Source organism: Quercus robur, chromosome 11 (genome assembly GCF_932294415.1).
Source record: "Quercus robur chromosome 11, dhQueRobu3.1, whole genome shotgun sequence".
In the NCBI taxonomy this organism is placed as follows: Eukaryota; Viridiplantae; Streptophyta; class Magnoliopsida; order Fagales; family Fagaceae; genus Quercus; species Quercus robur.
In genome coordinates this window covers 48,396,685-48,420,642 of record NC_065544.1, presented here as the reverse complement: position 1 = coordinate 48,420,642, position 23,958 = coordinate 48,396,685, and the positions used below count along the sequence as shown (strand labels likewise).

Here is a 23,958-nt window from a genome sequence, read left to right as displayed (position 1 = left end):
AAGTGTCTCTCTCTCTCTCCTTGTTCCATTGCTAAAAGTGACATTATTCCCCAAATGCACTGTACACCACTTTCATAAAGCAACAGGATTCCATCCAGAAAATTGTATAGTTTCTTCATATGATATTTCCCTCATGAATGGCCATAAAAAACGTGAGTATTGGAAGTTGTGATTGACTGATATCAAAAGTTTGCAAGGTGCCATTTCTGAACGAAGATTGAACAATGATCGGACCACTGAAACATTCCATTATTAGTGTTGCAAATAGGCCGAAGTTTCTGTCCAGACTCCAGTGAAGTAGACACTCACACAAGCTGGTCCTCGCAAATATTACACCAACATATTCTCAAAAAAGATGGTCACATCCAACAGGAGAATCAACCACTATATTAGTCTGCAAGAACTGAAAGCAGAATTTGAACACTCACAAGTCACAAGAATCCTGAAAAATTCCTCAATTAAAGCATTAGCGTTGGGAATCCTAATGCCAAATATAAGGGATATTTGACATTTTAAACCCCAAAATGTATCGCATCAAGAAATGCTATTGTTAAGTATTGCAAATTTTTTTTTGTAATAATGCTACAGTGTAATTTAGCACAATTCTAAAAAAAATAATTAATATTTTATTGTGATGGTGATTGGGAAAAAGAAAGAATAAATGAAGGTGATTGGAGAAATATTATTTTATTGTGTAGATATATTATTTTAATGAGTAGAATGGAAAAATAAAAATTTGAGATGCTGAAAATATTATAAAATAAAATGATATAATTGATAAAGTAACTTTTTGAGATAGTAAAATAGAATAAAGTAACATTTGCTGATACTAATACTCTACGTGCGTGTGTTATTTCTTGCCCAAGAATCCGATGTACTTTCGTGGCAATTCATGCTTGCATAGACTATCAAAGAGAAATAATAATAATAATAATAATAATAATAATAATAGTAGTAATAAAAGCTCACAATCTGGAGTGAGAACCAAGGGACCCTCTGACAAGATTTCATTTCTCCACGAAACCACAACAATCATGTATGGAGACAAAATAATTAAGTGGCCCATCAATGAAGGTGTCTTTCTCAAATATAGGGTAGTCCTTAGAATCACAAAAAGAGTGGCTAAAGAAAATGCCACAAATATATAAACATGCCCCTTTTCTTCTTTTTCTTTTTTTAATATTTTTATACACGCATTCTTTTGTACATTCAAAAAGATGCAACGATGTTGAAAATTGAAATATCTACACAATTTTAAGCCTACAGAATTCAGCATTATCCACAATTACTTTTACATGAAACCCTCCGACTGTAACAGACGTGGATAGACAAACGATACTATATGCTTTAAGGACTTCATTGATGCTTTCAAAAAAGCATGGCCTTCTGTTGCTGCATGAACCGAACAGTGACAAAGTTATAATTTGCAAACCAAACCAAACATAAGAGTTATCTGATTATCAGAGGGATGAAAAGATTAAGTACCTCTTATCAACAATTTCAGATCCTTGGAAAAATCCTCAACTCGCCCTAATACAGGTCTTATGCCACAAATCTGTAGAACACAAAGTTCCAAATACAAAGCCATTTCCATTATTTGCAGCAATAGGCAACAGACACCCTTGATTTCTGAATGAACCCGATCCGATTTGTTGGCCTCACACAGCTCAGTAACAATAGCAATGGCTTGATCCTGCATTGGACATGTCCAAAAGGTATGATCTCTAGGTTACTTGAAGATTTCATTTTATATATTTTTTGTCAAGAAAAAGTATGCTAACAAATGGAACACATCCGAACCTTGAACCAAAAAGCTTCTAAATCCCATTATGTTGAGATGGGACATAATGCAAATAAAAGAATACCTATACCATACCTGTAATCCATGTAAAATTTCTGGCATTGGAAGCTCAGGAAAATGAGCAAGATCGACAAACCCCACCTCCTCTGCCCTTTTCGTAGCACCCTCAGCTTGTAAAGAGAGAAATTTCAGAATAAGAAATGTGATTCTGTAGATCTGTAAGGCAATAGCATCAGAGAAGCACGTTGGAACAGTATTTGCTTGATCCTTGGTTATCAGCGCAGTTGAGACAGCAGTGAATTTCTGTTTTGACACACAACCAAGAGGTGAAAGAGCAAACCATCCATTTTTGCTTTTGATAAATGGTGCTTTCTTGCACAAATCAAAGTCCTCTTTGAGGGTAGGGGGACACAAAAGAGGGGCACCCCTGATGGCCGATTCTCCATGGTGTTGAGTTCCCCGGCTTATAAAGGCTAAGAGATGGATACTTTTCTCTCTTAACTGTGAATCCATTTCTTTCATGGCCTTAACCCATGAATTCCAATGCTTTGCTAGCACACACATTAGCATCAGGGTATGCTCTGTTTCTTCGAGAGCAGCCAAAGAAGTTTGTGTCCTTTGAGCCCGAGGTCTTTTCTTGTCAGGATCATCAGATGGAAAGTCTGGCGCATTGAGATAATAAGAAATCATGTAAGCTTTCTCTGAAAAGAAATACGGTATCACATTGTCCACAACATCAGTGCAAGTAGAACTGTCTCCTAAAGATTGAATCATAGCCGTAACCACGGCCAAGCCAAGTCCCCAAATGTGTTGAGGCTTTTCAATTTTGTCAGATGAGGTGGAGATACTCCCCTCACCATTAATTGAGGAAGACCCCCCATCCAAGTATTCAGAGAACAAAACCCTCAGAGAAGTAAGAAAACCCGAATTAAGAAGCATCACAGCACCTCCTTTAACACGTGCCAGGGTCAGAAAGAACTTCAATAGTATGGGAATAGATGCAAAAGAATTTTTATCATGAAGCTTCAGAATTACATGCTGCAACTCAAGATGAGTCTGTATGATTGGAAACCAAGTGTCAGGTGTCAAGAAACTTCTTAGTATGAAATCCATAATCGTCAGGGAGAGGGTGCAATGCTCAGCAGTAGTAATGTAGTTGCAGAAAATGGGCAGTAGCACAATAGTTGCATTTGAAATCTTAGCCAAGTCTTCCACAGATTCCATGTCTATCACCCCACCTAAAGGTGAATTAAGGCAAGTAAACTCCAAAGTTGAAAGAACCAACACAAGTAATAGCTCCATTGTTGTGTTAACCTCTGTAATTGATTGCCTCAAGTCACTCAACACTTTAAGACCAGAACCTGAGGTTTTTAAGACAAGTGTACAAGCATGCAAGGATAAGCTTTTATGTGCAGATCTCATAAGATGGAGAAGTAATTCCGCCTGGGCTGCTAGAAGACAAAGGATATCTTCAGAGACATCCAGAATTGGAGCTAATGATTCAACTGTGGCATAGAAACATTGGCATATATGATCTATACATGATAAAACGAGTCGATCAGGGATCTTTCCTCCGATAGTTTTTCTCTCTGTTGACTGCATGAATAGGTAAAAGTGAATTAATAGTCTGAAATAGGGCAAATTTGCAAAAATTAACATTGTGGTTTTTCAAAATACAAATTTGAACCATGAAAGCTATACATCAAACCAGGCATCCATCAAGGCTTAACACATTAGGAGAATCAAATTTTGGTGTCCACGGAAGAAAGCAAGAGGAGTTTCTTTGTATGTTAATACCTAAGGTGTGTATTATATAGAAATGATTTCACTCTGTTGAATACCAAGATGTTTCTCCGTGGTGTAGAGTCTTTAGAATTAATTATTTTCATGCTTCATTTAACATTACATAATTACCCTAGGCAATTATGAAATGTAACTTGTATGGAGCATGAATTCACAATAGCTTACTGGTAGAAAGAGAGGAAGATCTAAATTGCAGAATTATTATAATCTCTATGTTTCTATCTTACAAGCATCAATTTATATTGGTTACTACCAGATCCTTCTAAAAATTTATTCCACACTCCACATAAAAAATGATGGGTGATACAGCAGGACTTTACTTTTCAATTGTCTATAGGCCCTGGTGTCTCACTCACATCTGAATTCTCAAAGCATCACTTTTTACAGAAAAACAGGATAATAAGTAATGATGTTTACTACAATTAATGTCTTTATCACATACTGCAAAACTTCCCAAAACACCAAAAATTAAGTTGCACAGGAGAAAACAATCCCTCAGAATATATTAGACATAATATTTAATGAACATGATCATGCTTTCACGTTTAACTTCTTAAAACATAAACATTCAACCCTTTGCAAATTTGTATGTTTTTCTTACTAAATCCAGCCATTGTTATGTATTTCTAACTTTGGAACTTAAATATAAAGGGCATTAGAGTTCTGATTACTCACATCATCCTCATAGACAGTTAAAACATTTATTAATGCTTTCAATGCAGAATGCTTTGAACTTGATAGCAATATCATCGAGTTTGCATCCCGCATGCAATGCAGCATTGTTTCTGCAATTGTTTTTGATGCTTTCCATTCTGAACAATCCCACATATCTAATCCCATATCTGCTGTGAGGCGTTCGAGGTCAAACAAGTAGACATCTTTGGAAGTTGCAAAAAGGTCATCATCATACTTATGATGATAAGTCTGCAAAAACTTTGATTCAACAAGATACTGATGCAGTTCTTTGAATGCTCCAGGAGCAATTTTACGGCCTTCAAACTCTCCTTGTAATTGATAATAAAGATCACTAAGAATTAAAGTCTTTAGCTCCTTCCCTTCACTGGAAAAAAAAAAAAAAAGATTTGTTTTTATGCTGCATCTAAAATACAATACATTGTGTAAGAAGAAATACCAAGTGATAAGAAATATACAAAAATCTTGTCTTTTAGAAAAAAATAAACAAACTTCAATATTCAATAAGATGAGCCAAAGAACTTAGCCTGAAATTGAAATGCTCGATGTCATGTCAATGTCTAGATAATCTCCCCCAGCCTTAATCAGTAGAAAATAGTTCAATTCTCCAAAGAAAATTGGGAGTGCCAACAAAAACCAGATGTTACAGGTGGATGTATCTATTTAAAATTATATACCTAATCAAGGCAACATCGAGAAACAATCATGTACATGATTTTACACACACAAACAGAACCACAAGGAAAATAAGTTGCACAAGCAATCCTCACATATATATTAGGTATATACTACACACAATAGAATCACATACACATGAAGGGTCGCAGGTCGCTGCCAAAATAAACTTCAGTATAACAGGAATAGTTCTAAAATACAACAGATAAAGAAATTTTCCTTCAAAAGTTTTTATGAAATATACAGGACCATTTTGAAGGTTACAAAACATCTACAGTTGCGAGGTTTTAATACCAAATTCCCCTCCCCCCAAAGCCGGCCTTCTTTATCATTTCATCACTTCTTGAAGTAGTAATTAGTAAATTACAATTTTATGCATTTAGATCAGAACTATATGATATTAGATCAGAACTAGATGATTATCCAAATGCTCTACCTGTAACCACGCTGAGAATATTGAGCCAACAATTCAGAAAAAGCAGGCTGACAGCTCAACTGCAAACAGGAAATCACAAACAAACCAAGAGTAAGATGTTAATCCCAGATGATGATATGAAAGAAGAAACAACTTTTAAATAATAAACCAACACAAAAATGTCAGAGAGAGGACCAAACCTTTTTTGAAATGACAAGGATCTTCTGAAGTAATGATATAGACAAAGTTCCTGAGTCATTGGTTGCTAGTCTACCCATCACATGCACAGTGAACAAACTTGCAGCAACCTGTAAAGTTGTGACTCAGTACAACAATTCTCTCAAATTTTGAACACATAGAAGATAATATCAAAAGGCTGAAACAAATATTGAGGAAACATACCACTCATGCACGTTAAACCATTATACAAACAGAATAAGTAAGTCAAGCAGAAATATTTAATAACAAAAAGCACTCATATAGTTGCCTGAAGATTTGTGAATTAATTGAAAAGTCAACTGTTACAGCTTATGTCATAAGTTCTTTTAACCCTAGCTCTGTGCTCAATACATATATAATGCAAAAAAAAAAAAGGTTCAAGAAAAGGGAAACTGGTATGCAGAAGTAAATAACCAATTCTCAACTGCTACTCTGTCTAAATTAAAATATTATAATTAAAAACATAAAATTGGAAGTAAAGATCACCTTTGCACGGAAGTATTTTTCATTGTCATATTCACAAGAAGAATATGACTTGATCAGATTGCCTAAAACAGAGCTCTCACACCAGCTTGACACAATATCTTTTGTAGCTTTTGATTTTTCAATGTTTACTGCATTTTCTATCCTGTCCTTTGATTCAGCCGTATGCTTTACAAGTGATTCAGCATGTGACAATTTTTTCTGCAGGAACATCTCATACGAAATTATTTCTAATATTGTAGATTGGCATCGATATTTGTATGCCAAGTTTAGCCCCCCCGTCTCAGTCAGATTTTCAAGTGGAGGATCTTTAATGCCAGCAATTAGTGAAATAGTGTTGGACAATTGCTTCCAGAAATTTTCAGAGCTCCTCAGCACCGACAAAATTTGTGTATACTGAGCAGCCCCTTGCCACAAGGCCTTGATTAAGTTAAGTATATTCAACAGTATCCGGGGATTGCTGAAGATAATAAATGAAAAAAATCAGCAAATTAAATGTAAATCTAAGAAAAGATGTAACCATATAAATCTTGTCAAACTGAAGCCGTAAAATATAACAATAATAATAAAAAGACCAAAAAAGAAACCAGAATAAAAATTAAAAAGACTACAAAATTTATACTTGTTGATCAGATCATTAGCCCTATCAACATAGTGCAGGAGTGCATCTACAAGACTTGAATTCTTGGAACCCTGTGACCCAGCTTCTTTTGCTGTTTGCTTCAAACTATCAACATTACTATCCTGGACATCTGTACTCTCTTTAGCACCAAATACATCAACAAGAAAAGCAGGCTGCAGAAAGAAATCATATATTAGGAAACAACGCTAGAAAAAGCAAGAATAATGAAGATGATTGACTAAATTAGGGGGAAAAAAGAATGAACCAAATGATTTACACTAGGGGCATAGCTTGCCAACGAATGAGCTAAACTCAGTGAAGAGAGGAATAATTTTTCTTTTACAAAATATTCCTTTATACATTACAGTTTATAAGATCTAAAGTGTTAACAAAATTCGTAGTGAGTGGATGAGTACTTTAATACCTATTTATAAGAACAAGAGGGATATTCAAAACTATACAAATTACCATGGAATTAATCTTATGAGTCACACTATGAAACTTAGGAAAGAGTAATTGAACATAGGTTAGGACATGAAAATATCGGAGAATCAATTTGGTTTTATGCCAAGATAATCTACCATGGAAGCTATTTTCTTACTTAGACATCTAATGGGAAAAAAATAGAGAGGCATGTAAAGATTTTCATTGATTTAGTGAAAGCATATGATTGGGGGTCCCTATAGAGGTTATGTGGTGGATTTTGGAAAAGGAAGGAGTTCCTCTAAGTATATATTAAATTGACTAAGGATATGTACAACAAAGCTGTAACTAGTGTGAGAACAAGTGGAAGAATCACATGTGAGTTTCCTATCACTATAGAGTTGCATCAAGGATCAGCGTTAAGTACATACCTCTTTTCACTAGTGATGGATGAACTCATAAAATCGATCCAAGAGGAAGTCTCTTCATGTATGCTTTTTGCAAATGATATAGTTTTAGTAGATGAAACTAGAAGTGGAGTTAATGCCAAGTTAGAAATTTGGTGAGACGCTCTAGAATCTAAAGGCTTTCGATTAATTAGGACTAAAATAGAGTACATGAAATGTAAGTTTAGTAAAAACAAAACATAAACAAAGGAACAGTAAGACTTGATGGTTAAGAGATACTAAAGGCTGACAGTTTTCAATATCTTAGATCAATAATTCATAAAAATTGAGACTTGAGAGATTGAAGAGGATGTCAATCATAGGATAAGAGTAGGGTGGATGAAGTAGAGAAGCGCATCATAAATATTGTGTGATCATATTAACTTAAAAGAAAATTTTTATAAGACTACCATAAAACCAGCTATGCTCTATGGCACTGAATGTTAGACTATTAAGAAGCAACATATTCATTAATTAGTATAGCTGAAATGAGAATGTTAAAATGGATAAGTGAAAATACACGAAAAGATAAGATTCAAAATGAGGAAATTCGCATAAAGATAAGGGTAGTTCCTATTAATGAAAAGATGAGAGAGAATCACTTAAGATGGTTTGGTCATGTTCAGAGGAGAGCAACTAATGCACCAGTAAAAAAGAGTGAGTTGATCCAAGTTGAGGCTTTGTTGTTATTGTTGGTGTTGTACTACGGTTTATAAGCAGCTCAGTATATAAGCTTTGACTTCGCTCACAATGTGCCAGAACCACAAACTGTTTAACTTTGTCAAGCCAAAAAAAGGTTTATATAATAATATAGGGAAACATCTAATCTGAAAAGACCAGAACATCTTTTATCTTTTATTAGTAAATTATGCAACCAATAAGTCTTGAACCCATGACCCCACCCTCCAACCCATGTTATGGGGAGAAGAAAGTGTGAGTTGGGCTATATAGCTCATTGGCAGATCAAAACATCTTATACAGAGATCCATGCTATCTTACAGAATCTATTGGATCTACAATGTTTGAAAACCCAATAAGATTACTGTTTAATCTAAATATATGTATAGGTAAAACCCTGTACGTTTATAACCCGTTGATATCCAAGATAATGATAACAGAGAAGAATTTAGTTGTATAGCAACACCACCAGAATAGATAAATACAACATAATAATGTTGGGACCAGTCCTGAACAAATCAGATTGAATTCAGAGCCTGTAAACTTGTTATCCCATACACTTACAAATTAAATTCAAGCAACAAACACTTTTTAACCTCAAAGTAGTATGCAAGTTATCAACCTGATAATGCGCTGCAGAAGTAAGCACATTTACTGTGGCAACGAAGAGATCTTCATTACACACTGACTGCTTAAGTAGTATGTAGCTTATAGAATGCCTCAAATCTGTAATCTAAAACCGAAAAATAATCAAAATTAAATTAGAAATTACAAAAAATTTATCTGGTCAATTAAATACAGAGAGAAGAAGGAGAATAAGCTCAAAATGTAAACCTGCTTATCATCCAAACGAAGGCATGCACTTCCAACCAAATATTGTTGTAAATAATCTGCCATGATCAACAATACTGACAGTACCCTAGCAGCACCAACTTGGATTGCCTGAATGTACAACTCAAAAAGAATTCAGTAAAGCTACTCAACAATAAAGTACCATATGAGATAACTTTGATGAAAACAGAAGAAAAATGAATCTACAAAAATACATTGGATTATTTATCAATGGTTAGTCAACATAGAGATGCACAACTAAAGTCATGCAGGAAACACAATCAAATAACAACAGCCATGAAACTCCATGTCCAATCAGTATAGACCACCGGAAATTACATGCATACATAGTATATGCACAATGCCAAAATCCAAGTGGCAGGAGATCAAGGGCGGCTTCACATATACTTCTGGGGTTTAAATGAACCCCCCTGAATTGAAAATATATATATAATTTTTTTTACTAATTTAATTTACTCTTAAAAATATTTTTGCACACCTGATCATAGATTAACCAAGGCCAAAATCAAATAACAACACAAATCACAAATCCCTCTCTCATGAATCTCATCTAAACAACACAAAGTCGCTCTCTTTATTATAAATTTATATTACATGTGTGTGGGTGTATTTGATACTGATTATGTGCGTTTATTTTATTATTATTGTTGTTGTAATGTTATTTGTGTGAGTTGTGATTTGTGTGAATATGTACATGTATAGTATAAATATAATATAACTTTATATAATTTAATAATTAGGAAATACAAAGGGTTTGTTACATGTGTGTGTATTGTTATCATGTTATAGTAACTTATAGTTATAAGTTAGTGATTCAAGAAAAAAATAGTAAAGTTAGTGATTGTTAAAGCATGCACTTAGTGTATTATTTACGTATGTATGAATGAGTGTAATTGTGTGGGCAAGTGGGTTGAGTTTTTTCATTTAGTTTAATATTTTTATAAATAAAAAAAATGACAAATAGATAATGACAACTGCATAAAAATAAAAAGAGACCGCATAATGCAAACATTTTCCCACAAATCTTTAATTGGATGATTTGGATGAAATGCTTAAAAAGAGAAATGCAGATAAGGAACTAATTATACGTATATAAATAAATAAATCTTCAAAAAATACAGCTAATTTTTGTTATGAATATGCAAAAACACATGACGTGCAGGGATTCAAATTAACTGCATCATTTAATAAACAGAAGATTAATAAAATACTAATAGAGGGAAATAAAAATGTAAGCATGATTACTGGATGAGCAAGGAAAAAGCACATACAGGGCTGCGAAAATATGATATCAAGGATGTAACAGCATCAACAACGGGAACTGGTTTGGTTGTACATGACAGCACTGCTTGATGAAAGACAGAAAGGCTCGAAGATAAATCCTGGAAAATTGACAGAACTGTTTTTCAACTTTTGTATTTCAAATTATATGATTCACAAAATCAACCACAATAATTTAAACGAGAAAAATATCTACCACAGATGCGGATGATAGATTTCCAAAATTATAGTGCAATAGTGAGTCATGTGAACTTGAGACAGCAATCTTTAAACAAAAACATATTACATCTATTTAGCATTATTACAACAAATACAATATGAAATGCTACTTCAAAAGTCTTTCCAACTTAGCATGCCAATCTCCCAGTCAGGAAAAGAAGCCTTTAGCATGTCAATCAAATTGCAATCATCGGCACTTATATAGATACCTTTGAAAATTTGGAGAGCATGATGAACAGAATATCTAATACAGAACCTATAGCAAGCTGTAATCCTTCAATCTCCATCAATTCAAAGAGACGGCTAACATAAAGATTCTGCAGGAAAAGTTCTCACATTCGTTAGGAGATTAGAAATATAGTTTTTCATGGATGAGTAAAATCAGTAGAGACAGAACATGGCTGACCTCTAAGGATTGTTTAGTTGTACAAATAATTCGAAAGAGTGTGCCGTGGATAGAAGAATCACAAAGTAACATATCCTGGATAATATCGCCCAATCTTTCATAGTATGGGACTGATAATATGCATTTTTTCATCACTTCTAGCACCTAAAACAGTAAACACATCATCAATATATCATGTTATTTAAACAAAGTCTGCAACTAATCAGACCCCTTTAAGAAGTTCACAACAAACCAGGCATAAGAAGGACAATTGTGCAGGCAATAGGACTATTTAACATGTATATGTCAAACCCACATTTAAAAGAAGACTTATTTCCAAAGTCAAAGAAAAAGACAGACATAACTATCCCCAGACAGGCCAGAGCTACATTTCATTGTCACTTAAACAAACGAGTGTCACCAATACCAGTGATTTTGAAAGCCAGAAAAGAGATGTGGCTAATACACGTACAATATTTTTGTGATTGCAATTTTATACATCATACCCTGCAAGATAACTGTTGAAGATCTTAAAAGTTTAAGAACTCCAATGTTCATCCAAATTGGTAAATACAACTACATTGACAAATCAAACATGAAAGAATGAAACTATGTGGAACAAAATTGAAAAAGAAATATGCAAACAACAACAAAGCCTTAGTCCCAAATTTTGGGGTCGGCTATAGATCCTCAACAAATTAGTCATGGTCAGCCACATATTCTTTTCCTCCAATCTATTCTATCCAAAGTATCATACTAGTACAAAGTTCTGTGATTCATCCATAATTATCCATTTATGATATTAGTTTGTCAGGAAAAACTAACCAGAGTTTAAGGGAGAGAAAATATTTTCAAACCACTTGCACACTATTCAGATAAAAGATTCATCATAAAACAACTAGAATTTGAAATTTAATGGTAAATGCTCATAAGTAAAATTCATCATAAAACAACTAGAATTTGAAATTTAATGGAAAATGCTCATAAGTAAAAAAATTACATTAGAGAAACATAAATAGATGGATGAAACAAGATGAACAGGGAATAGCTCTCTGATCACTGTCACAACAAAAAGACAGTGAATCATGAGATAGAAATAACATGTGAACAACTGTTTAAAGAGAAAATTTGGTGGGAGAAATGAAAAAGTGAAGATGGACAAGAAAGGAGGGATATAAAAGTGTAAAGAAGGAAAGGATATTTTTCCCTTCTATTTTTGGTATTAGGATGTAAAAGGAGGGAGGGGGGGAGAGAGAATCTTTTTGTAATTACCATAAACACTTGCAATTAAGGGATTAACAAGGAAGATTGGCAAAAGAACCCAAATCACTCATTCCTTCTAAGTTGCATTTCCAATTTTCGTCCCATCTTTTTTTTGGGGGTGGGAGGAGGGGGGTGGGATTTGGACTTCAAATTGACTATTTTATTAGATCCTAATCTTGGCTAATTATCATGAATAGACCTTCTTGTATAGCCCAAAGAGAAAGCTTAAAATTTTTGCAGTTTTGATTGCTTAAGGCTACTTTGTTCTTGGACCTTCACCCGTCTGTTTAGTAATATTTCTACCAGTCAAGACTCAAGTTAGCTACTGAAATATAAACAAAAATAAGATCCAAGTTGTAGCAGCTTCCAAAAAGGTCCAAGGTGTACCTTCAGTGTTATTTTCCAACGGACATACTTTACTTTGTATTTCCAGTACTCATGACTAACTAGGACATACTGCAGAGAGAAAACGATTAGAGCCAAGAGAGAATCATCCTCTAATCCTGTTTCCACAAGCTGCATGGTAAAGTCCAGCACTGCAAAGGTTTTGAATCATGCATATCAGAATCCAGAGAACAAATAAAGAATGATCATCAACAGTTTTTTATAGGTAAGTAAAATTTATTATGAGAGGGCTATGTGCTCATCAACAATATTACCACAAACTCAAATGATTTCAATAACAAAATGGATAACATCATAAGCATACTAAGTCATCGCAAATAATAATATGAACAGAAGTTTCTAGATCTCAGAAGAGCAAAGTGAAGCAAGGAAGACTTGACACATCAATATAATTGCTAGCCTGAGACAAATACAAGCACACACAGCAAAGAATGCGTGATTCGGCCTAGTTAGATCCACAAAGACTTTTTACTTATACACACACACACACACACACACACACATATTTGATATTGTATTTCACATTTTCATGCTTATGAAGTCATGTTAGAGTAGAGTACCTAATAGACAAAGTTCATTAAAAGGTGGTTTATAAAAAGGAAAGCAGTGAAATTTGGAAGTTTTTATATATATACACACAAACATACATACATACAATAAAACGAAAGGGGAGTTGTAGGGACAAATGTAAAGGCAATACAAAGGGTTGCAAAAGAGATAAGTATTAATCAAGGACATACAATCATGAAAGAGTAAAATAGGGAAAAGAGTATAAGCATACAGAACAAACAGCAATGCTTAAAAAACAAAACAGGAGGTAAATATAAACACACTAACAGCAAAAATACAAGAAGCTAATAGCAACCATACCTGATATGGCCAATGGGTGGTCATTATCATTCTGCTCACAGTCAATTAAAAGCATCTTTGCCAATTTTCCAGAAAGTAACCATGATCCACTACAAAGAAAGAAGAGGATAAAACTAATTAAAACACAAACCATAAATCCAAGTTTCAATTAACTAATTGAGTCCATATAAATTACATTAAACTGCACCCCTTACCAAGACAAAGGAAGCAAAAGATCAAGTCTTTGGCCTCACACAAAACAGAAGAAGAAAATCCCCATAAAAATGCCCATAGAGTTTATGGCCCAATACAACGAAATAGCAAGATAGTCCACAAAAGTAAAGCCATAAAGCTGCAATTAGGCCACATTAACCAATAACCCTTACATTCCAGTATAAGGCTTGGAGTCAAGACAATACAGCTACCACCAATTACAATATTATTCATTATGCACTTAAAGTAGCCATAAGATATATGGCAGTAAAGAAGGCCCAAAAAATGTAGGACAAATAGATGAGTTAATACATATATCTGTATGTGTGTGTGCGCACGCTTCTATCATCAAGAAAATTCAGCCTCATTTAATAAAGAAATAAAACACCTCAAAACCCATGCAAAGATAGTATGGCTAACATTTTGACAAGCTAAATGAAAGCTTATGTATAGCACACTCAAGGCTAAATTTTGACAAAATATTTAAGTCAAATTAAAAAAGAAAAAGATTATGAAGGACTTCAGACATAACAATGGAAAAGGGAAATAGTATAAGCCACTGAACTTAGGTAAGTATGCAATTCTGCACAATCTCATCTTTATATTTTGGCAGTTGAATCCAAAAGGCAAAAGGTTTAAGCTAAAGGATTCACCTTGATGAACTATTTCTGCCAATATCACGGACACTTGTCTCTAAAACCAGATCAAATATATTTGCCTTTAGAGCCGCCGCAGAAACATGAGATGGAGAACTGACCAGGAAAAATACATATCAACAATTAAGGTAGTAGTATATGTGTTTCAGTTTATAATCATAAACAATTCATGTGCAAAGCTTAATTTGTAATGAACAGAGGAACAACAGATTCTTCCAAAACATCATATTTTCCAAATATCATTATATATATATATATATATATATAAACCAATCACTAGCTGAAGACACATTTAATACATGGAGGGGTCTCGCATACCATTTCAACAACTTTCCTAAGATCTTCACACCCATGGACATCAGAGCAGCACTATTGGAATTAGGAGACAGATTTCTGACCAAAGTGCAGATGATCTCAACCGCCCTGCAGTGAACACAAAGACAACCATCTCCAAATTAAAAAGAAATATAGCCATGAAATGCAAGGCACCAGAAAATTAACTCAGGAAAGGCAAAAAAGAAAAGGTAAAAGAAGATCCAGATTGCCTAATTACCACACATTCTTTTCCAATGTTGCAGTCATGCCAGTTTCTGGCACATGCAATAAGCTGCCGGTCTCCATTAAAGAAAAACACACATCCTACATATAACAAATTGAAGGAAAAATTCATGACAATAAAATTGAAACAGGAAAAAATAAATCAAACTATTGAAAAAATAAAAATAAAAAATACTACTGCTTGCCTCATAAAGCATGAACTTTATTTAGCACTAGGACCCTTTTCCAATATGTTTATCTATGGATCCAAATAAACCAAGCTATGCTCTGGGCTGTTCTCAACTCAGTCAAGCTAGACTTGTTCAAGCCAAACTCGGGCTTTAGCCAAACTGAGGCAAACATGTTCAAGCTCAGTCCATCATATATGTACGGGCTTTGGCTTGCTCAGCACAACAGATAAGCCAAATGTCTGAGCAGGAACATGGGTGTCATGCCAAAAGAAATCAGAACATATGTTCTTGATAGGAACCAGAAGAAGTAATGGAACCAACATCTCCAAGATACCAGAGGCAGAGCCAACAAGAAACAGCAAGCAAGAAACATAATGATAAAACTTTAGGAACCAAAACCAAACAGCAATCTTCATAAACTCAAAAAAAGTTCATGGTCTTTTTATTACACTCAGAATTGCTAGAATGAATATAAGTTACACAAAAAATATAAATTCAGAACACAGTTTCAGGAAAAATATATGCAAGGATTCTTTAACAGAAGCTGGGAAAAAAAATGATCGACGTAAAGAATGCCTGCAACAATGAGAATAAAATAGAGTCCAAATTGATAAGTAAACATCAAGATTATAAAGTCAGGAAAGGGAAAGAGGCAAAGTAAAAGACAAAGCTGAAGTGCACTTAGTGCAGACTTTTATTTTTTAAAATTAACAAGTCACTTAAATGAAGGAAAAGAAAGGGTAGCCCAAGCACAAAATGCAGATCTTTTACAATTTTTTGATTGGTAAGTTAACACAAACGCAATGGATCTTGAACACACAACCTCACCCTCCATCCCATAACTAATAACCATGGGATGAGGAAATCCCATTTGAGCTATAACTTATTGGCATTGCATATCTTTTACAATTACATATTCCAAATTGAACTTTAAGGATATAAGGAACATGAGAAAAATAAAAGACTAATCAGTATAGAAACTGTGGAAGAAAAGATAAACTCAACATGCCACAGCAATATCAATAAGCCCATCAAAATCTCGGTTTATCATTGCTTGAGGAATGCAAACAAAAAGGCCATTTCAACATTAAAACCATGCTAAACCAAATCTCAGTTCAAGAATGCAAACAAAAGGCCATTTCAATAATAAAACCATACTAAACCAAATCTTTCCAAGTCAACTTGGTAGCAAATCAAAGCTTGACAACAACAAAGAAATAAACAAATTGATTGAATGAGTCAAGTCAGCATAGAAAGCTGAAACTAAAGGACCGAAGTGGTCTAACAGCAACACCATAACAATAGAGCATATCAATGAACTTCATGTCTAGTACTCAGATACTATATTGTAATAGAGGAATTTTAATGACTGAAGTGAATAAACAATAACCCAAATCCAGGCTTCAATAAATCAAAGTCTTATCAGGTGAAAATAAGTATGAGAGGACAATTGACATTCAGGTTTATCCACATCCAGTTCACCATCCAATGCAGCATTTTTTTTTTTTGGGATAAATTACACCATCCAATGCCATTTAACTAACATTTCCATATAACACCATATAGCAACCAACAATCTCAGGCAATAGTCCTCCAAACTACAGGAGAATTATATAACAATCACCTAAATATGATCTAACCAAATTAGTTCCAAATAAAAAATTCATAAGATACCAAACAATAGCCAGAGGGAGTAAAAACAAATTACCGTGTTAAAAGACACCATTCGACAAAGCAGGTCAAGAGTAAGAAAAATTTCCTCACTTTTGTCCGGATACAGATCCTGCCCCAAACGGAGGAGCAATACAAGCACGCCAGATTGTGTATACTACAAAAATAGATACATATGTCAGCAGAAAGAATTAGCTGATATGAAATTGAATTGAAAGACAATTGATCTAACTAAAACTTTTCCTGATTGAACACAGTTTCATAGTTCATTTTGACTTCTTTAGTAATACTATCGTATTACTGAAATCATCTCAACCCTCCTAACTTCAGACAGTCACCTACACAATTGTAATATATACACAATAACAGTAAACTGATTTACTTTATTTTATTTTATAATTTGATAGTTATGATGGGAGAGGGAGTATTTGAACAAACCCTAGACATCTCCATTGGAAACACCAAGATGTGTCTGTTGAGCTAGAAGGCTCTTGGCAACTAAGTAGTGGTAGGTAATTTGATGGGAGAAAGAGTAACATCACCAACAGAGATTAAGACTTTAATGTATAAAATACAACGACAAAACCTAAACCACCATGTTCTAAGAGCAAGGAAACAAAGCCAAGCAATATGTGGGAAAAAGATATTTGCAAAGTGATAAACCAAGTCATGTAAGATTAATGTGATGACATCAAGTGCATTGTGATGCTGTACCATAAAGATGATCACATAGCGGAACATGACTACATTTGTGAATGGGTTACACTCTATTGCATTGTGATGCTGCACCATAAGCATGATGACAGCAAGTGCTTTCATGGAAATCAGAAAATATCCAACAAAACTTTGTCGTAAAATATGAATTACATCCTAAATCTAATCCAGACAGATAGGTCAGTCACATCAGTATTAGTAGACTAGACCTTTTGAAAATACAACACAGAGACAGTATCACCATCATAGATTGGAAGCCAAGGAAGAAAGAAATTAGATATTCTATAGCAGCAACATCAAGAAATGCAGATTATAATTGTAATAAAATTATTGAAAACACTAAAAAGCAAGTTCAGATGTAAATTAAAGGAACCTTTTTGTTTCCAAGAATATCTAAAGGGCCTAACACAATAAAATCAGCAAACATAGATTAAAAATTTAAAACAATAATTACCTCCCATCGGACAAGAGCAGTATTCCCACCAATCATTTTCAAAACATGTCCACGAGTTTTACTAGGAATGAGTAAACCTTCAACTCCAGGAACATGCACTGGCAGGTGTGTTTCAACAATTTGAGAGACATTATCCACCAGGGAATCACTACTAATCTCAAACAGAGATGATATTCCAACTGACTTGTCTAGGAAGTTATACCTGTTGGCAGAAAGAACATATAAAAAGTAAGAAGCAGTATATTTTTAAATCAAAAAAAAAAAAAAAGAATCGAGAATAGAGCTTATTTAATGCTACATTGACAATACAGATATTCTACATCCCCAGTAGAAAAGGGTATTTTATACGAAAGACGGATATACAAGTTGAAGCCAATGGGATCACCAAAGAAGTTTTACTTACACGCATTCTGCAGGCCAAGTTCCTTCACAGAGGGATGACAAAAGGCGAACAAGTTCCACAGTCCTAAAGGGAAATTCACCCTCTAAGTTGCAAAGAAGACACCGAATAGGACCGTCAATAAAACTTTCCTTGTCCCAGAACTGAATACAAAGTGACTCCTGCAAAATTCAAGAGAAAAATCTCCAGTTAGCAAACTGTGAACAATAGACTAAATGATTAGAAATATGAAGAATGACCCTGAAAAATAATAATCATTATACATCCAAACCTCGCCTCGATAAATTTTGTAAAGAATTTCCAATATCAAATTAAGGGTACTGTCCCCCATCTGCACCATTATGTAAATAGGATAAATTAGAAAAGGTACTCAGTGAATTCCTTACAAACTACTTGCAGATATCCATAAATAGTTACCTGAAGATTGATCTCATAAGATGCAATAAATGCAGAAATAAAAGTTCTTAAGACACTTCGATAGCCAGCAACAGGTCCCTGGGTAAGACACAGAAAAAGAAAGAGAAATCACTTCTTTTACAAAACCAATATATATACAAGAACTTGGAGGGAAAGTACACAAAATACCAGAACATGTAAGGAACAGAGTAAAGTAAATCAGATTCAAACTTTTTTGGATAAGTAATAAACTTTATTAATAAAGTAGGATATGTCATGCTCATGGTGATGAGCACTCTGGACATAAAAGAATAAAAAAAAAAAAAGTGATTTTGTGAAATCTGTAAGTGTTGCTATTTGTAAGACCCCACACCCGGACCAATCAGAGTAAAAATCAGTAATGCTTCCAGCTGATCCTTTAATCTGGCAGTATCTTCAAAATACTGTCAGATTAAAACTTAAGGTCAGACAATAGACTATATGTCTTCTTCTCCTTGGAATTTTATTATTAAAAAAAAAAAGGTTTATTATAGCTACAGGGTTTATAATGAAAAGGACAAACCAGTCAACACTTAAAATTATGTGGGAAAACTAGAAACCAGTCACTGTAAAACTCTTGGAACTATGAACTCAGAATAACTCACATCTGATTCCTTCAATATATCACTTTGAAGGATTTCAAGAAAATAATTCAAGGATTCAGCCTCAAACGCTTGGCGTACATAACCAACATGATCAATCTCCTGGAAAATAAAATAAGAAAAATAAAATGGTCAACATTTGCTTTTTAAAATAATAATAATAATAAATAAATAAAGCAACAAAGTTAACAAGAGTGAAGGAAAAAACAAAATTTTCATACAAGACGTACAAAATGCTCTCTTAAAGAATTACAATTGAAAAGAAAGGAAATCAATAAACTTTACATGAGTTTCGTAAAAGTGGATCCAAGTGCACAAGAAACATTTGCAATGTTCATACATCCTAGTGTAGCAAACAATACATCAATTGACACATCCACATACCATTAGTACGTTGTTTTCCTCCTTTCCTGGAAGTGATGAAATTAGGCAAAGAAACACTGCCCATGCTAGAATCAGAGGGCCTGAGTCTTTTAACTGAAATACGTTGAAACTAGAAATTAATGCATCCATCTCTTGGACATCAGTCAAGGTGAAAACAGAGAAACCGTTCCTGAGAAATTGCAAAACAGGTATTCTAACAATTAGAACAAATGTATTTAAAGAACAAAGAAAAAGCGAGTCAAATTAAAATGAAATGTACTACAAAGGATACATAATTACCATAAGAACATCAGATATTATATAAAGATTTAGAGAAACATGATATATCAAACTCATACAGATGAAACCCACTGAGTATCAAATAATCTAAATAACAATTACAACAGCTCTAAATATTACCACAAAATAGCAAATCAAATGAGGGAAAATAATATCAAATTGCATAGTTTCCAGTTACAAGTAATAGTCTAAAAAGCATACACTTCAAATTGTCTGTTATACATCTAAGCAAACCCAATCCCAACTGCCATGGAGAAATCTGCCGAGATTTTCCATTTCATGACTAATTGAACAAACTCAACACTGATCAAATAATTAGAGAACCAACTAATCTTGGACAGCATCCAAAAACTACTACTAACTAATCGACATTGGTGGAACAATTAATTGCTTTCCCCCAAGGAAAACACTGACACTAATGTCTAATTCAATGGTCATGCTGCCAACAATCTACAGTAGATAAGTTTGACACCAATGTAACGTCCATATTGAATAAGAGCCCTCCATCTAAGTTTAACTTTCAACAAAAAAATAAAAACTCCCAACGGAGGAAGAAACACAGACACATATAGTAGATATTACATTTCCTTCAAATAATAAAAGCATCCATGTCAGCCATGGCAAAACATAGATATAAGTATAGGATACAAGCTAGATTTGTATGTCATACAACATATACCCACAGGCATACTGTACCTAAAACAGAGAGATGTCACCTGATTGTTGGAATTTCCTAAACATCTTTGATATGGACTGATGTTATATGTGTATTTTAAAATCAATTAAGCTACAGCTTGAGATGATATCCTTGACATAAGATCTTGGAGGAAGAGACTAGAAAGTCTCTCATTAGTGCCTCATACCTAAAGATATAATGCAATTAAGCATTTTCAATTCATTGACTTTAGCCTACTTTGTGCTTTTTATGCATATTGTAGTTTCTTTAATATAATTTTTCTGACCTATCCAAAAAAAAGAAAAATTACATATTACTAGGATATTTGATGAATTTGACCAGCTTTTTTTCTCTCCAACAGATAAAAGACTCCTATGAACTTTACACATTAACCCCAAAAAAGATATATAAAATGTAACTAGCAAGTAACAACAAGGGAAAAAACCTGAAAGGCATTTCATCATGAACCATCTGGAGAAGAATTTCCAGGTCCAGGGTTTCTATAAGGATAAGGAGGAGCTGAATTTTGGCATGATGAGAATAATGTAGTGCTTCAGTTGATATAGCCAGCTTTCCAAAGTTACAAGTCCCAGATAAGATTCCCTGTGGGTTGATGTTACAAACAATGATTAGGATCAAAATAAAATGTATAAAACAGCACTCTCATAAAGATTATGATATACCTTGTAAAGGGAGCACAACTTTTTCCAACTTTCACCATCACAGGTACAAAATGACTCATAATACGCTAGGAAAAGAATGTCTAAAACCAAATTGTCTTCTATCAGTGTCTCCTCGGCCCACAAGGTAAAAAGGTCAACATCCTACAAAGCGTCCCCACAAGCCAAGGCAGATGTTAAAAAGCCTAACTATGACAACCCATGGGATTAAAATAAGTAAGTAATTTTTTCCCATATAGAACATGCATGCATTGAAAATTTTTATCAGTTGTTGTCTATACTATATAGAATGGTTGTAGAAACAACAGAAATCCAAAAAGTTGCAGATATGTCATATGAGCACCATACCAAAATAGAATTGGACCAAGCCACTAAGGGAGAGTTACCCACTATGTCAATCTTTATTTATTTATTTTCTTTCTTTCTTTTAGGCATGACATAAACTCACTAGCCTGGATGTAATGAAAAACATGAAAGATTTTTTTTTGATAGATAATAAGAGTTTTATTGATGAAAAAGAACAATGTGTTTACGATTGTAAACACATTGCCCTTGAAACAGATACAATCAAATCATAAGGAAAGACTAATAGAAAGATGAAGTAACACATCATTTCAACACAATGAACTCTATATGTTCCATTGTACAACTAACCAAAAAGCAAAGACTAAACCAACATGTACCAAAAATATAACTCTGACGGAGTGCTTGTCCTTATAAAGACCCAACATGGTAACATAATGAATTAATGTGTGCAACTCACATATCTATCATCCTGGCACCCCAATTACACAATTATACAGGTTTTAAAGTAAGTGACACAGGTGGACATTAAACATACCATCTGCTCAGGGTGACTAGATGATAGAAGGTCTTCCAGTAAGGATATTGATTTCCTTTCAAGTCCATCAGAAATCAGCTTTAGCACTTCCTCCCTAATAATTTGACCTTCTTTGGAGCCAGTTCCAACATATACTGCATCAAAATTAGTATGATTATCAGTATGGAAAGTAAAAATTCAGCACCTATATGCAATATTTAAGAACTTGAAGTTAAGTCAAAAAATTCTAGGTATGGTTCAATCACTCTATGACACCATGGAAAAAAAAAACAAATCTCAAAATTACAGAAAGGAAAATAACTAGGAATTATAAGAGCTCTATGATTTACTTACAAGCATGCATAAGAATCCTCCTAGTACATTTCAGTAAGCACTGCCGTTCCATGTAATACTGAAGCAATATCTTCATAACAACAGCAAAAGAAGTCAGACAAGTGGCCAGCAATGAAGAAATGCTTCAATACTAGCATCCCATATCTGTATGCAGAAAAAAGGTTTCACATGTACAACTCAGTTCTACTAAGTTGAGAACATTGACATCAGTTGGATAGCAACAAGAAAACCCCACAAAGACCTTTACATGCCCATCATAACTTGTATCCAAGATTTGGTGGTGCCCACATACTACAAAACGAGAACGAGAATAAAGGAAAATGAAGCTACTAACCACATGAAGATATTCTTGAACTACAGAATTGGCACCTAAATTTTTAACCTTTAGAGTCCTTTCAACTAGAATGTACGTTTGCACTTCATCTAAAGCCTGAAACAAACAATAAGCACCAATAGCGAATCAATAATCAATGACAATATCCGATATATCATATAAACATCATGAAATTCAACTAGTCCAAATATCATTAAACTCACATTCTCCTCTGAAAATTCACATCATAGAAAACAATGTACTGAAAGACTCAATACTGCAACAGTTATAGCATTGAAGGCTAGGTTTAGCAAAAACTACAAAATGAGCGGCAAAAATTGGAAAAAAAAAATTCTCACCAAGTAGGAGCCGATACGCAATGCCTTTTCTTTCAATTCAGGCTGGATAGTCAACTGGCGATCCCCAATCTTCACTGTCTCTGAATTCAAAGCCTCCTTCGATTTCTGATTCGGTGACTTGAAGCGCGACACTGTGTCCACGAACCAACCTCGGTTTTCCTTCAACTTCTTCGCCTGAACAAAACACAAAGAAACTCAATTCATGCACGTACACAATCAAATCGAGCGAGAGCGGATTAGGGTTTACGAGATTTGGAGGGAGGTCGGAGGAGAGGGAGGCGTTCTCGAGGTCGGTGAGGAGGAGAGAGAATGGGTCCCACCAGAGAGAGGCGTCGACGGATCTAGTGGTGGTCGCCATTGAAGGCGAAAGAGAGAGCTTGAGAGAGAGAGAGCCTAAAACCCTAGCAGAAGAGTGAAGAAGAAGAAAGAAGGGGTTATGTAATTTGATTTTTCGCGCTTTGAAAGTGAGCACTTTGGAGAGTGTGTGTGTGAGACAGTGAGAGTGAAAAAAACGCTACTAAAAATGGGTTAGAAATTTTTTATATTGGTGAATTTTTTTGATAATTAGATAATTGGGGTATTTAGGCTGTTCGGCACTGTATTTAAACAATGAAAATTGTTATTTAAACACTACAGCATGTATTTTTATATATTTTTTTATCAACATGTATTTTTATAAAATTTAAACAATGTTACTAAAAATCTTTT

General features: G+C 34.1%; 1 protein-coding gene across 2 annotated transcripts; it reads right to left on the bottom strand.

The window, feature by feature from the left end:
* Positions 1 to 1,053: 1,053 nt before the first annotated feature.
* Positions 1,054 to 23,738, bottom strand: LOC126707406 (uncharacterized). 2 transcript variants are annotated; one of them, XM_050407019.1, is made up of 32 exons: positions 23,498 to 23,731; positions 23,251 to 23,424; positions 22,913 to 23,008; positions 22,579 to 22,648; positions 22,246 to 22,379; positions 21,408 to 21,548; positions 21,170 to 21,327; positions 19,770 to 19,938; positions 19,389 to 19,487; positions 18,766 to 18,843; positions 18,620 to 18,679; positions 18,352 to 18,509; positions 17,949 to 18,150; positions 16,818 to 16,937; positions 14,935 to 15,020; positions 14,700 to 14,804; positions 14,379 to 14,477; positions 13,534 to 13,622; positions 12,646 to 12,794; positions 11,017 to 11,160; positions 10,820 to 10,927; positions 10,382 to 10,492; positions 9,093 to 9,200; positions 8,881 to 8,991; positions 6,712 to 6,884; positions 6,093 to 6,549; positions 5,588 to 5,695; positions 5,409 to 5,467; positions 4,280 to 4,664; positions 1,877 to 3,397; positions 1,486 to 1,693; positions 1,054 to 1,392 (listed from the first exon to the last, which is right to left on the bottom strand). In XM_050407019.1, exons 1-32 carry the CDS (start codon positions 23,606 to 23,608, stop codon positions 1,292 to 1,294), a joined length of 5,892 nt encoding a protein of 1,963 aa, XP_050262976.1. In that variant the 5' UTR covers positions 23,609 to 23,731; the 3' UTR covers positions 1,054 to 1,291. The 2 variants fall into 2 exon arrangements, with proteins under 2 accessions (XP_050262976.1, XP_050262977.1); XM_050407020.1 differs by lacking the exons at positions 1,054 to 1,392; positions 1,486 to 1,693; positions 1,877 to 3,397; positions 4,280 to 4,664 and adding an exon at positions 4,680 to 4,974 and having other exon boundaries at positions 23,498 to 23,738.
* Between the last annotated feature and the right edge of the window lie 220 nt (positions 23,739 to 23,958).

Coding starts and splice junctions, on each gene's coding strand:
- LOC126707406 (XM_050407019.1), bottom strand. CDS start 23,608: ATGGCGACCACCACTAGATCCGTCGACGCCTCTCTCTGGTGGGACCCA. Junction 11,161..12,645: donor GTTGGAAAATAACACTGAAG/GTACACCTTGGA, acceptor TTACTGTTTTAG/GTGCTAGAAGTGATGAAAAA. Junction 10,928..11,016: donor CAACTAAACAATCCTTAGAG/GTCAGCCATGTT, acceptor CTTTTCCTGCAG/AATCTTTATGTTAGCCGTCT.